This window comes from Podarcis gaigeae (assembly GCF_964106915.1).
Source record: "Podarcis gaigeae genome assembly, chromosome: 5".
NCBI classification, from domain to species: Eukaryota; Metazoa; Chordata; class Lepidosauria; order Squamata; family Lacertidae; genus Podarcis; species Podarcis gaigeae.
The window spans coordinates 48,808,802-48,824,152 of NC_139681.1; the positions used below are offsets into that span (position 1 = coordinate 48,808,802).

General features: G+C 39.5%; 1 protein-coding gene across 2 annotated transcripts in view; it reads left to right on the forward strand.

The window, feature by feature from the left end:
- The window catches only part of CACUL1 (CDK2 associated cullin domain 1), a 46,510-nt gene extending 31,796 nt beyond the window's left edge, over positions 1-14,714 (forward strand). The window contains exons 5-9 of one of the 2 annotated variants that reach the window (XM_083741419.1): positions 2,523-2,625; positions 5,761-5,850; positions 6,985-7,123; positions 9,158-9,201; positions 10,053-14,714. In XM_083741419.1, coding sequence (XP_083597545.1) covers positions 2,523-2,625; positions 5,761-5,850; positions 6,985-7,123; positions 9,158-9,201; positions 10,053-10,093 — 417 coding nt within the window. In that variant the 3' untranslated portion in view covers positions 10,094-14,714. The remainder of the gene's footprint in view (positions 1-2,522; positions 2,626-5,760; positions 5,851-6,984; positions 7,124-9,157; positions 9,202-10,052) is intronic. The other variant, XM_083741420.1, reaches the window with a different exon arrangement.
- Positions 14,715-15,351: the final 637 nt, after the last annotated feature.

Below are 15,351 nucleotides of genomic sequence, written 5' to 3' on the forward strand. Positions count from 1 at the left end.
TTTGTCAAAACTCTCCTACCCACATAGAGCCAACTGTTACTAGATCTCAGATTTTAAAAAGAAGTGTATTGGCAGGTCACAGATAAGCTTTACAAATATGTGCCATAATTTTATTGCTTAGTATTTGTTTGATTTAAATGACTGTACCACAGAGAATGTTTATAACCCTTTGACTTCAGATCATGTTATCTGTAGTCCTAAAAGAACACTGGACCAATGCAAACTTGTGTTTCATTAAGAGCCTTTAAAGATATGTAACTTAAAATCTTTTCAGGTGTTTTTTATGTTTCTCTCCAGAAATCTCAGCTGACAAACCAAGCTAAGCTGTTAGAAAACTCCTGGTCCATAGAGGCCATTTGTAACTCCCATGACTGGATCTAGGCGCATCTCCAAGCTGTCACCAGAAAACTGATTAGCTGGTATCCTTGGTACCATTGCTTTTAGAGAGCATCCCATTAGCTATCCTTCATAGTATTGAATAATGATACACACATTAGGAGGGTTATATTATTTGCCATGGCAACAACTAAAATGAATGTTGTAAAGATTATTGTGTTGTCCTTTAAAACTACCTGAGCCTGGTCATTATGTAGCCTTTCTTTTGTGTTGTAATATTTCTTGATTTGATTTTTTTTAATGACTTTTGACTAAATGATAAACATTCTGAACAGTAGTGAAGGATTTTAGCGTTATCAGAATATGTGCTAGTAGTTCACAATTGACCTTTTGTGAGGAACATTTTGAAGTTGTTTTGAAGCATGTGTCTTTCTCAAGAGAAAATGAAGTGCTTTGAGGTGTCCTGTATTTGGCTGAAATCTCTGGGTGGTATGTTCAGGTCTGTAGTGATTCTAAATGGAGTATGAAGTGGGCAGTGTGTTAACTGTTGCTTTAGTCAGATTTAATGTCTTGGTTCTCGTTTTGCTCTGTCTCTGAATCAACCGTGTGTTTCTGCTGAATCCAATAGACTTCATAGAAATTATATAATAAATTATGTATTCTCATCTCCCAATGGCACTCAGGCCTGAGGATCATTGGATCTGGACTGTTTTCACACCCTAATACCACATCCTGTAGAATTCTATCAAATATATTTCATCTGTACACTTGGAATGAATTTCAGGAACCGAAATGCTTTTTCTGTGCAGCCTGAGCAGGAGCAGTCACCATTAAGAAAAAGAGGTCGGAATAGGCCAATATATATGTGGACTGTCCCTGGATCAAGTGGTGTTTCTTCTTTAAGTCCTCAGAGTTTTTAAGCCAGCTCAAGGTTGTCATCTGAACTAGCCAGATGTTTAACAGATAATCAATCACAAGCAGTCCATCATTTGAAAAATAAGACTTTTGAGCTGATTTGCCCCAAAATGACAAGTAGACATTCCATTTTCGTAAATGTAATCTTGGTTTAAGGAGCCATTTGGATGGAGGATTCAAAACATGATGTGTTTATCTCTTTGCTGTATGTTAAAAAATCATCATCACCTTAGAAGTACCAGCACATTTTGTCTCCTCCTAGGTTGCATATATAGTGGTAGAATATAGTATGGCATAATGGTTATTGTTGGGCTATGACCTGGGAGACCAGGATTTGAATTCCCACTCAACCATGAAGCACACTGGGTGACCGTAGACCAGTCACTGTCTCTCAGTCCTACCTACTTAACAGGGTTGTTGTGAGGATCAAATGAGGAGGAGAGCTATGTGTAGCACCTTGAGCTCATTGGGGGAGAAGGTGGTATATAAATGCAATTAAATAAAAAAGTAATAGTGGGAACAGCTGGGCAGATCTGGTGTTTGACAGGTATCATTAATAATCATTTTATATGCTTGCTATCTGGAGGACCATAATGGCAACTGATGTGTGATGCTGAAGAACAGCAGTGATACAAGCAGGAAATGGCTCCTGTAGAAATATGTGATATCTGCAGTATTGATAAGCAAGATAGCTCTACTGTGGTTTTACGTTGAACTGTTTTATCACTCTGTGAACACTTTCTATGTACTGTAATGGGGTAGCAAAACTTGTTAGAATCACTTTCAAAGAAAGCTATGTTTACTTTATATCAGGTATGAGCAACATGCAGCCCTCATTTTCATTTCATGCACCCCTTGGCCTAATTTCATGCATGTGGCAAACAAGGGAAAGGGGAGTGGCAGAGAGAGAAAGAGAAAAGAATTCCTAAATCTTGGGGTGATCTAGTGGTTTTTAACTTCTGTATTGTTGATTTCCTCTCTTCTCTTGAAATGGGTATCATGCAGGAAAGCTGCCTATAAATACCTTGTAATAACAACAATGGATAATAATAGAAGTTGGGCCACTTGTGTCTCTAGTACAGCCCATGTCTACCACCACCATGTGGTCCCCAACAGTTTATCCCTGAAGAAATGCAGTGCTCAAAAGCAACAACAACAAAAGTTCTAAGGATGATGATGAATGATGCTTTTCTGAAGATTTTCACAGGCCTTTTTTTGTGTTGCTGTAAATCCAAAACAGTTAACATGGTTTCTTCTGTTTTGTTTTTCAGAATAAGTTTTACATAGAAACCAAGCTCAATCGAGACTTAAAAAATGACCTTATAAAACTGTTTACGGAACATGTTGCAGAAAAGCACATTTACAGCCTAATGCGTAAGTAAAGTTCTTGGGCTTACGTTTTCTAAAATATTACGTTAATTGACTTCTTTCGTATTGTGGAGTTACAAAATGTTGAAGTTTCAGTATTAATGGGGAAATTGAACAGGTAAAAAGTCTAAGACCAAATATTATATCAAGGAACCTTTAATAGCTTATTTCAAAATAGGCTTTGAAGACCAGATGATGAATGTAATTTATTCCTGGCCTATATTAGAAAATGCAATATGATTGATTATTTCAATAAATACAGCTATCTGCTGAAGAGGTTTGAAGCAGATATCTTTGACAGTATTAAGTTGTATGAAAATACAGTCATAATGCATCACTGGGAAAAACTGGCTCCATGCATAGATTTTCTGGCTTTTTGTGGTTTTATTGTGAGCAAGCAGCATGCCAAGTCACGTCCACTGCACTGCACTCCATCCCTGATATGAGCAGGATATACTAACCAGAAAGCCTAGATTTCCTGTTCCATCTGAACAGGGGGTTGTGATTTGTTTCTCCCTAGCAAGCCTTGATCTCTAGCTAACCTTAAACCATGGGAGGTGAAGGTTATTCATCGAGGTAGACAAACAAGCCATGATCCACAGTTTAGATCTGGGCTTCCGAGTTTGTTTGTCCTGCTCATGCCTGGAAAGGAGTTCAGTGGGAACATTGGGAAGCATACAGTAGCATGCTGGTCATTCACAAAAGACCATTGTAAGCCAGGAAGTCTGCAGCCATAGAGTTCACTGTTGATTTGTTCTTACTACAACATCCAGCTTTTTGTTACTTTTTTACAAATCTTTTGCTATAAATGGAAACAGTCCTCTTCAGATGTCAATGTTGACATTGGCAAAACAGCAATTATCTCTGGATTCGAACCAACCCAGTAAGAAAATAAGAACACTTCAGTGATTACTTTGGCGTCCATTGAAATCGTTCATGGAAATTCTGTTCTTCAGACATTTTCTTAAACTGTCACCAGTTTTCTGCATATAATGAGCTACATATTTCATTTTTTTGTATGTGTGGAAGCATGAAACATGCAATTTTCCATGCCTGTCTTTAGGAGAGCTGCACCATCTGCTTTTTGTGAACCTATATAGTCAAACCGCGGTTCCCAAGCAGCTCTGTTTTGGAATGTTTCGGCTCCTGGATGCCAAAATCCCAGAAGTAAATGCTCCAGTTTTTGAACGTTTTTTTGGAAGCCGAACGTCTGACCCAGCTTCCGCTTAAGTGCAGGAAGCTCTTGCAACCAGTTGGAAGCTGTGCCTTGGTTGCTGAATGTTTCGGTAGCAGAACGGTCTTCCTTAACGGATTACATTCAGCAACTGAGGTTTGACTGTATCGGCTTTGATTAAGGTAAATTTGTTACTGTCATTGTATCAGTCCAACCGAGGTGTAGCTAAGAATTATTAGATACACCCTAAAGTCCCATAAGTATTGCATCTAAATGCTTTCTGCTAGTAGTTTAATAACACTTATTTAAAATTCCCTTATATCAAATCAAGGTAAACAACTGATCATAGTCAATAAAATGAAATGTCTGTTTTTCACTTCTTACATCCCAGTCCACAGCTAATGAACTCCCAGCAATGCCATTTTGTAGTATTCTACATTTTTGCTGTCTAGTCCTTCAGCGTCAGTTCCATTTACAGTAGTACCTCGGGTTAAGAACTTAATTCGTTCTGGAGGTCTGTTCTTAACCTGAAACTGTTCTCAGCCTGAGGCACCACTTTAGCTAATGGGGCCTCCCGCTGCTGCTGCGCCGCCACCGCGCAATTTCTGTTCTCATCCTGAAGTAAAGTTCTTAACCCGAGGTACTATTTCTGGGTTAGCGGAGTCTGTAACCTGAAGCGTCTGTAACCCGAGGTACCACTGTACTTGCAGCTGATACTTTTTCTAAATAATTAACGTTATAATTTTAGTGAGACTGACTCATGCGTCTGACATATGGATGAATTGGCAGCAGTTTTTTATTTAGGTGTAAAGGTCAAGGCATTTAGATGTAAAGGCATTGTTAAAAGTCAATAAGTAATTTCCTGCGCTGCTATTGGGCGTAATCAATAGACATTAAAAGGCTGAGTCACCTCAGTAACTATAAGGGATTTTTTGGAACAATCAGATGGTTGACGTGCTAGGTTTTCTAGTATGGAGAAAAGACAACCAAAACACGATAGTGGTCTATAAATGTATGTGTGGTGTGGAGAATGTGCATGGGCCTGAAGGAGCATCTCCACCCCCATCATTCTGCCTGGACACTGAGGTCCAGCCCTGAGGGCCTTCTGGCGGTTCCCTCGCTGTGAGAAGCCAAGTTACAGGGAACCAGGCAGAGGGCCTTCTTGGTAGCGGCACCCACCCTGTGGAACGCCCTCCCACCAGATGTCAAACAGAAAAACAACTACCAGACTTTTAGAAGACATCTGAAGGCAGCCCTGTTTAGGGAAGCTTTTAATGTTTAACAAACTATTGTATTTTAATATTTTGTTGAAAGCCACCCAGAATTGCTGGGGGAACTCAGCCAGATGGGTGGGGCATAAATAATTACTGTATTATTATTATTATTATTATTATTATTATTATTATTATTAGTCAACTCCTCACCCATTTTCTCATAATAAAAGAACTCTTGGCCACCCAGTTATATTAATGGGTGAGTACATTTTCCATGTAGTTCATCATGCAGTGGTTCCCAGTTGGTGGTCCATGGACACCAGAGGGTCCCCGTAACCCACCCAGGGTTACCTTCAAATTCTTCTGTTAACTTATCATTGTATGCAGAGTTTTTCCTCTGTTTTTAATGCAAACTGTTATCTTACTTGATTTTATTTTTAAGAGGCTTAAAATGTTTTCTTATCTTGGGAAGTTTTAACAGGCTTTAAAGTTCTTACTGTGTCATGTGGGGGTATCAATAGATATTGGAAGGATTCAGTATTTTCATACTGTTGTTAATAAAGATGGTAAAGGCAGTTGTCTATATTCAGAAAAGGTTGTTGGAAAATAGAATATTCTTCATTTCTGAACTAGTAACAATTGATAATATGGTTCATTCAGTTTTGTCTTCTGAAAAGGTTATTTGGATACCACCATTACCTGCTTAATTGGCATACAATTAATGTTTATGTCAAGTTTCTTTTATCATTTCAGCTTTACTCCTAGAAGCTCAGACCACGCCTTTTTGGATAGACCCTTCCACTATGGCAAACATTGTCAAAGGATTGTATATGCTTAGGCCAGGTAAATTACTATTGTTATTTTTATTATTATTTTAAATACTCTTTATTAATTTTGCACATTGTTTAGAAAACAATAACACAATGGGGGAGAAATGGTGATCACATTTTGATGGATAGTAGATATAAAGAATATTGATACGTAGTGTATCTTACGCTTCACAGAAGGAATACAAACATAGGAAATGAGCTAAATCATTTTTCTTTTGAATAGATTATAATTTACAGGACTGATGTCCCTGGAAAATCAAGCAGCAAGTTCTTTTGCCTCCATGGTGCTGATAATGCCATGGTTGAAGGTTTGGTCCCTGGATGGGACAGCTGCATTTTTCTTCATAGCAAGGGGTTGGACTAGATGATCCTCAGGGTCCCTTCCAACAATTCCATGATTCTGTGGCTTCTGCCCTGTTGACATCATGGCCTGGCTTATGTACACATGGCAAAAAATGAAAGGGCTTGGCTTTGAAGCCTTCAAGAGCGGTATATTTTAGGCAAGTCTCAATAACCAGATCAACAAGAAGGTGTATCTCTTTCTCTCTCTCTCTCTCTCTCTCTCTCTCTCTCTCTCTCTCTCTCTCTGTGTGTGTGTGTGTGTGTGACAGTCCTTTCTTATAATCTATTTTGGCCAGATTGTGGACTTGCAGATGAAGTCCTAGATCAGAGCCATTAATGTCAAGGTGTATAATTAAACTGTGTCGCACATGGGAAATAGGATTCGTTTGTGGTACGTTTGTGGTTATGATTGCTGTCGAAACACTGGGAACACCTACCCCACTAGGCTGCTCCCGGACAGACATCTTTCTCTTCTATAGCTAAGCAATCTGGTGCCTTGTACATGCATTTAGCATGCAGCAAGGTAATATTTAATCCTTTCATAGAATCATAGAGTTGCAGACTTGGAAGGGACCCTGAGGGTCATCTTGTCCAGCCCCCTGCAATGCAAGAAAATGCAGCTGTCTCATACGGGGATCAACCTGCAATCTTGCCATTGTCAGCACCACGCTCTAACCAACTGAGCTATCCTTTCTATGTCGTGGGAAAGCTCAGTCCTAGGATGTTACAGGCCTGCCATATGAATTAATGTGTGTGCGTGCAAGTGATTTTGTTTCATTCACTATTACTTTCCATTTCTACACAGAATGGGTTCAGATGGCACCAGCTTTATTTTCTAAATTTATTCCAAACATCCTCCCTCCTGCTGTAGAATCTGAGCTTGAGGAATATGCTGCTCAAGACCAGAAACTCCAACAAGAACTTATTCAGGAAGGATTTTCCAGGTAATAACCCTGGCATTTAAAAATTAGTACCCAGTTTTTTTCAGCAACTGTCTCAAATTGATGTTGTTGGGGTTTGGGAGTGGGGTCAGTCATGGCTATGACTATGAGCTGAAATAAAAGTGCAGCCACAGTCAGAATAATTGCTGCCAGCAGTCCTTGTATTTGCCCAGAAAAGTCAGAACAGCTTGTGTGTAAAGCAAACATTTTATGAATTGCCCTGAGAGTAAAGTTTAAAGTCCAATAATAACAACCGATTCCCTACCCCTGTACTGTATGTTTTTTGTAAATGTTTTGGGGAAGGAGCACGTGTTTCTTTGTTCTCTTCCTTGGCGTTTCCATTGACCGTGGAGAATGTGTTCACTGATGAGCTATCAGGGATGGGGACAGTTTTCAAGGACTGCAAACAGGACAAAACAAAGATATTGCCTTTTGAACAACTGCTACAAAAGCACCCAAAGCTGTCTGCTTATAGCCTTGATAAACCAGCTACCAGAGTTTTGAATGTTGTGATGGCGGACTGGATGGGAATTATTACTGTTCTGCTGTGTTTGTTGTTATATGTCCTTCTTACGTACGTGTGTGCACACTTTCAGCAGTGGTACCGCGGGTTAAGTACTTAATTCATTCCGGAGGTCCGTTCTTAACCTGAAATTGTTCTTAAACTGAAGCACCACTTTAGCTAATGGGGCCTCCTGCTTCTGCTGTGCCGCCGCTGAGCGATTTCTGTCCTCATCCTGAAGCAAAGTTCTTAACCCGAGGTATTATTTCTGGGTTAGCGGAGTCTGTAACCTGAAACGTATGTAACCTGAGGTACCACTGTACTTGAACCCTTGCAGAATGGCTGTAGGTTTCTTGCGCAGTTACACCTAATCATTTTAGCCTGGTAATCTGATCAAGCGCTTTGTTTCATTTTCGTTTTGAATTTTAAACTGCTGTTCCCCAGTGACTCTGGGTAAATTTAGCCTTGGGGCTGATATTTAGTACTAGCAATGTTCCAGGAGGATAAGTTAGCTGTACTGCTAGAGGTCACTTACAATACAAAATAGTTTAGCTATGAGTCATACATATGTTGGAGGAATGTTAACTCTTCTATTTTGTTCACTAAATGGAACAATGGTGGCTTGGTAGCATTTCTTTCAGTAGCTTGTCAGTGTGGTTTCCTAGATGCTCAGTTCAAACCCCTTTGGAGAAATAGTAAATTTGAGAAATTTAATCAAGACGCTAACTAGTCTGATGGCTGAGGCACAAATGCCAAATGAAACTCTCCATGTTAGTAATTGTTGCCCTTTCACAGTTTCTAAATAAGCTGCTTAAATAAAGCTGCTTTCCTTTGACTAATGGCAGGGTTGCTCCTTGTGTCTCAGATCTTTTAGGCAAAATTAGATGGCTCATTAAATATATGTATGTTTGCTAACATGCTTGGTTAGTATAATTATTTTTTTAAGATAGCCGATTCTGGGCTGTTAGCAGCATGGATGGGAAAAGGTTATGGCATCCTAATGAAAACAGCCCCTCAGTGAAGTTGCTGTTCACCTCCAAAAGAAAGTTGCCATAGGCGTCAATCTCATGTTATGATTTTGGGTAGGATAGCTACTTCTGCATGGTTGGATCCGTCCCTGTAACATTTAGAAAGGTGGCCATTGTGTTGGATAGGTAGATTATGTGTCTGCTTCACATGCCAGAGTTACTAGCCACAGAGCGGTGTGCTGCCAGCATGGGAAGTAAGCACATCATTTGCTTATGCTTTGCAGCTGCTCATTTCAAATAACTGCTGGTGTGGAGTAAGACCATACAGAAATAAAACCCTGACACCCAGGTAATTCAAAACTTGGCCCTAAATATTAGAGATAATACTTGTCAGGCAGAATAAATTGATTCTGGTACATTCTGGTACATTCTGTTCCTTCTGTTATTGTTGCTCTTCTGGCATACATAAATATTATATTTTATTTGTATTGTTTTTGAACTCTATGTTGATGCCATGCTTCATGCTAACTTTCTATAATTCCTTCCATTGCTACCTTTTTTTTTTAGAGGTGACCAGTCACGTAAAAGAGCTGGAGAAGAATTAACCTACAGTAAGTAATTTAGATTACCATTATAAATTATTTGATTAACAACAGACGCTTCGTTTGAGACTGTGAAGCAAACAACTTCTTCTCACCAACAGTTGCAAAGTTAAATTCCTGAGTATGGCAACTTGTAACACAGGTCAAAGAGAAGGTGCCAGGGTGCAGAAGGTTCGGAATGTAACCTTGAGGAGTAAAAATAACTGGTTCTCTGTAGTTCCACTTCCCTCGACATCAGACATAGGCAAACTCAGCCCTCCAGATGTTTTGGGACTACAACTCCCATCATCCCTAGCTAACAGGACTAGTGGTCAGGGATGATGGGAATTGTAGTCTCAAAACATCTGGAGGGCCGAGTTTGCCTATGCCTGCTCTACATCTCTAAAATATTGGTAATAATAAAGTTTGTACAGATGAGCAAAAAAATATTCAAGAAGTTGTAAATTTAGTATTGGATCACTGAAGTGTGTGTGTGTGTGTGTGTAGGTTAACTTTACCTTCAGCATGATATCATTGAATGGATACTACTTGAATTGGCAGGATCAGAAATACCCAGGCCTTATCTTGCAGCTCTGTTCTGCCAAACAGTGTCGTTCTCCAGTCCTTGGTGCTCCAAACTGATGAAACTACTGTAGCGTGTTGTATAATATGGTGGTGTTTAGGGCTTTATGGCTTAACAGCCATCTGTGTACTTTTCCGGCATATGGAAAGATGTCCTTTAAGTTTCTTAGGGTATTTGTACGCATAGAAGAATGGGTGGGATGCTTGTCTTTTGAGATAATGGATCAGGTAGGAGGGCACCAGCAAGGTGCTACCTTGAATCATTTTTCTCTTTAAACTTTTTTTTTATACTGTTTTAGATGGTTCCGCTTCGTGTGCAAGCTCAAGAGGATTCAGATAGTGACTGTGCAACAAGTATTTTATTCTCAATACGAGCGGACACTGGAGTGACATTGGAAGGGAGGGTATCCAGAAGCCCTGTTGGGCTCTACTGATACTCAGGTTCTTTGATGCAAGCTATACCTACAAGAGGAGTTTGGACATGTTTCTTGCCATGTAATAAAATATCTGTTTGCTGCTATTTGGGGGCTAACTTGGAACAATGTGACCAGTCTTGACAAGTTCTTCTTGGGCAATCCTGTGAGGAGCAGACCTTCCTGTTTCTGTTTTAAAAAGACCAGTGCATACTAAAACATGGTAGCCAAAAAAAAAAAAAAAAAAAAAAAAAAGCAGCTTCCTCTGAAAGAAACTTTGCACTTTCTAAATGTGTGGACATTGCTGAGCTTGTGCCCATTAGGTTTTGTCTGAAATGTTTTGCTTAGAAAGAATAAAAATTGATCACTTGGGAGTATTTCTTTTGTTCCACAAAAAGTTTGCATCCTAGAGTCAGTTTTATGTTATTGGCTCTTGACATTCCAGATCTATATAGTTCACCTATTCAGCCCCCTTCCCCCTATTCCCCCCCCCTTTATTCAGATATCCATTAATAGGTCCTTCTGTGCCCTCAGTCTCCTTGCTTTCAGCTTGTGTGCTTTGCAGCTTTGTCTCTTTTAAGCTGTGATTTGATTAAACATGCTGCAAATTTGCAAGATTTTCTTGCAACCTATCACTTAGGAAAACAAGAGTGAACGAAAATTGTAATTAAGTTCCCTGTTTCCTTCCACGTGAGAAGTATTAATGCAAGTCTCAGCATTTATTGTATTTTGTTGTTGGCTTCAGTAATGATTGCAAAAGCTTAAACCCCAGATAGAAAGCGGTTCCCACATGCGATTTCAATTCAGAGTTGAAACGCTGGTACATACAGATAGAAGGATTTGACAAGACATTGTGGGTCAGGTTATTGGCTCACATCTACCGTGTTGGGCTGTGACAGTACAGATAGATTTTTCTTTATGGTTTTAAGTAATCTGTTTGTTTGATTACCTTGTTATTGGACTTCTATAATAGATTTAAAGAACATAGCTGAAACTTTGCTTGTAGCTTACCTCTGGGTAGCAAGGTACTCTAGGTCAATTTTACACACCCATGAAAAGCTTGTACCCTTTTCAGAAGGTAAGTGAATTGTGTACTTGATTTGCACGTAAAGGATTTTTTCCTCTTGTTAAAGCTTGAACGTCCTGCAATAGATTGCACTGTATTGTGGGTATGAATATATATGCAGCAATCTGTACCTCAAATGGGATGAATTTGGATCCCTGTATTCTACTTCTGGTCCCAGATCAGAGGCAAGGTGCTGTCCTGCCCACCCCGTGTTCTCTATGAAGAAGCGCCATGCATGCATAGAGAATTAAGGGATCCCCTGTGTCTTATGTGTGGTAACCAGCTAGGGCATACTCAGAGTAGATCCATAGAGCAGACTTGTTAGTCATGACTAAAGTCCATTGATTTCATCAGGTCCCTTCTGGGTAGGATTTAGTTGGATATCACACAATGAGAAGGTTTTTTAAATAGAAAGAGTAGGTTGTTCTCTGCAATAAAAGGTAAGTGCAGATATCGATTGCCACTGAGACAGCAAAGCCAAACTGGATGCAGTTGTTCTGAGAAGTTAGTGCTCAGGGGAAGTTCATTATGAATGAACCTTTAATATAAGTGTTGTGCCCGTGGAAGGCCATGGAGAAGAAGCATTTTGCATTTCCAGAAGTAATAAATGGCAGCTCTCTTTATTAGTAAAAAAAAAAAAATCTTATTACATGCCTTCCCCACTTTTGTGCACTGGTCACACTGGGCTTATCTAGTGCACAGAGTGCCCTGCACAGTTTTGAAATCTCATTGGGTAGAACTCTTGAGAGATATGTTTGTCCATTATGGTGTGAGAGTATTATCTTAAATAGCAAAATGGTACTTGGAAAAAGTGTTGGTTTGTTTTAAAAAGAAATACGAAACCCTTGCAATATCAAAAAATCTTTTAGACCTGATGGGAAAACTGGGCTCTTAGTTAATGGTCAAAAATTATGCATCACTTCAAAGAAACCATGACAGTAGGTATGGCAAGAAAATTCCTTTCTACTTTTACATAGGCTGTCCTCCTTTCTTTTGATGTTCAAATGAAAGACACTAGGAAATTACAGATTGTTAATTTTTGAAATGTTTTAAAAATTAATCCCTTGCATGTTCTTGGTTTGTTCAGTATTTTTCTTTGAAACAATTAATTAGATGAAAATTACTAAGTGAGAGGCAGGTATAATTTTGTTAGAGCAGATTCTGCTGTGGAAGAAAGACTCGTGTTTTCCATTAGAAACAAGGACCTTTACCAGTGTAACATTTTTTGTGGTTTCATCCCCAGCAAATTGATACCATGAGCAGTATATTCTGACATCCCACTCAGTGCCAATAAGTTTGCACGCTGAGCTCCCAGTCATTGAATGCGATGAGCAAGTACATAGTCATTCCACTAGAATTACATTAGCCCAGTTGGCATCTGCTCCAGGTTGGCACCCCACCACCAGACCTCAGTTGCCCTCAAGGACAGAGTTCACATAAGGCCTTCTGATGTTGGAAAGATCGGGGGGGGGGGGTACCGGGTATCTTTTGTAGGGAGGTCATATATATCTAATACTGTATTTAATGCAGAATGTATCTGTACAAATGCCACTCACACCAGTTGACTGAGGATACCTTTGGATATGGAAAATGGAGCGTGCAGAATGTATGCACAACTTAGTAGTTTTAGTAACCAAACAAAAACAGATTGAAGGAAATAAAACCAACATCCCTGATATAAAAGCTACTTGCTTCTGCAGTTATGAAAATAATTTTTATGATTTATTTATTTTTAAGGATGGGTACTTCGCTACATCCAGGTGATTCCTATTGTTGTCGCATTCTCCCCAGAATCCTCCCATTCAGGCTTTAGTTGTGTGGCAGAAGATGGCAGAGCTACAACTGCTAGAGCAGGAGTGGGGAACATGTCGGGCTGTTTCTCATCACCTGTAGTCTGAACAGCATATGGAGGGCTATAGGTTCCTCATCCCTGCTCTGGTTAGTGAATGAGGACTGGAGCTAAGCATATGGGACACAATGCCTACAGTCATTCCATGGTGCTGGGTCTTCTCTAAAAGATGGAAACCTAAGAGTTGTATCCATTGAAGTCATCTCATTAATGCAAGGTTTTCCACAGTGGGACTTACTTCCTTTTCCTTCTCCCCTCCAAATCTGTTCTGGCTTTCCCCTCCAGCCCTCCAGAAAAGATTTGAGCGGCACTGAGGAGAGAGACAGGAAGTTCCATTGCACAGGTGGAAGTCCTTGTGCTCATGGGGCAACTTAGTTGGGTGCAACCCATATTATTCTGCCCTCCCCAGTTAATGTCGCCACTGCACTGCAGATCACCCTGGTAAAGCACTACATTGCTTACTATAACCCATCATAGACTTCCTACCAATGGTCCTCTGCCGTTTGGTCCACTGTATCTTCATTTAGAGTGGTCAGAGGTAAAGTAATCTGAGGGATAGCCATCTGAAGCACAAGTGAAATATTTGGTACCACTGAAAGGGTGGGAGGTTGACAATCATGCCTGGGATTTGTGGTTCTTGTTTAACCAGAAAGACCATGTAGTTAATCTTCTACCTTTCTGCCATTTTGCTTTCACCAGTGAAATATACCCCTACAATAAGGAAACATAAGCAGAGAGTATTCATGGTGACATACCATTGCCATGGATTTCCCTTCATTTGGAGTGTTGGTACTGTTTGAGACTGAATATATTCCACATAGTCTATGTTACTACGGATTAGAATGGGATTCTCATTTGATATTTTGTTGTTGGCAGAACTAGAGCTACCAGAATCAAGCGGATGAGAATGTTAATATAAAACACCCTTTTGATCTCCAAGCGTGTGCAGGTTTATTATGTATGTTGGGCTGCTTTTTTTTTAACTCGTATCTAATTTGTGATTTGTAAATAACCTGTAGAATGCAACTTTTGTTTCAGGTTATATAATTTTATTTGTGTCATTGAATGTTGAGTCTTAGGACATTACCTTTTTGAAACCAGTCCTCCTCTAAAAGTTAGGACAAAGCCTTCCTCTAATGTCAATATTCTACACATTCTTGGGGAAAAAATGTTTTAGCCCTATGTAGCATCTTGCCTGACTAGGATACTGAAAACTTTTTGTAAAAATAAAAAAAATGTTGTGTTATGTTGTAAATTAGTTTTAAAATTTCTGTATGTTTTGGCATCTGATGCTGAAATAATTTGTTTCCTTATCTTCAAAGGGTTTTATCTTTGTGAGCTGAGCATGAAAGAACACAACAAAACATATGAAACAATGGTTACTCTGTAGACATTTTTCTTGGTCAATCAGTGTGTCAGGTCTCTAAAGCCATGACTTAACCAAAGCAGCATGGTCTTAGCTATGGTGCTTCTGTGAATCAGACAACTTGCCACACGTGTGTATGTGTGTGTGTGTTTTGTTTCCCCCCTCAAATGAGACCTAAATAGCAAAATTTTATGCATCAGGTGTCATCTTATATATCAGATTTGTTTCTTGGGAAATTTGCTCTATTAAAATATTTTTAGACAAACATTTTGGTTTTGAGGTTTCCATTTTTAACTTGCATCCACTTATCCATACTGGTTTGCCCGGCTGAGAGAAACTTTGATGGCCAGTAACAGTGAGTGCAGAAGTGTCCCAAGGAAAACTGCCTGCCTTTTGAATGATGCTTCTGCAGTAATCAGCCAGAGAAGTAATGACATTATTTTCTCTGAGAATTCCATCTCAGATCTATTGTGCAAAGGTTCCTAATATACTGTTGAATATATTACTGTGCAGAGTGCACATAGGAGTTGCAGGCTCTTCGAACTCCTCACACGCCATTCACTGACATGAACAAATTTTCAGCATCAGTCTTATACCTCGCTGCTTTTTTTTAGGCTGCAGGAGAGCTATGAAAAGTGCTTTGCATATATAGTGATCTTTTGATCTTCATTTCCCGAATCCCTATTTTGTCTGCCAGACATAATTATGCCAGTTTACATTTGCTGGTAATGGAACAGCAGTTCATATTTAAGACATCACAAAAAGTGTTGTGATTTAGCCACTTCACTGCTCAGTGGTTTGTTTGCTCGTGTATTTCCACCCTTTGGATGAACCTTTCTAATTTCTAAAGCTGCCAGCCAGTTTTTGTTGCTAGGGTAGGGTGATTGTGTGGCTAGAAACCCCT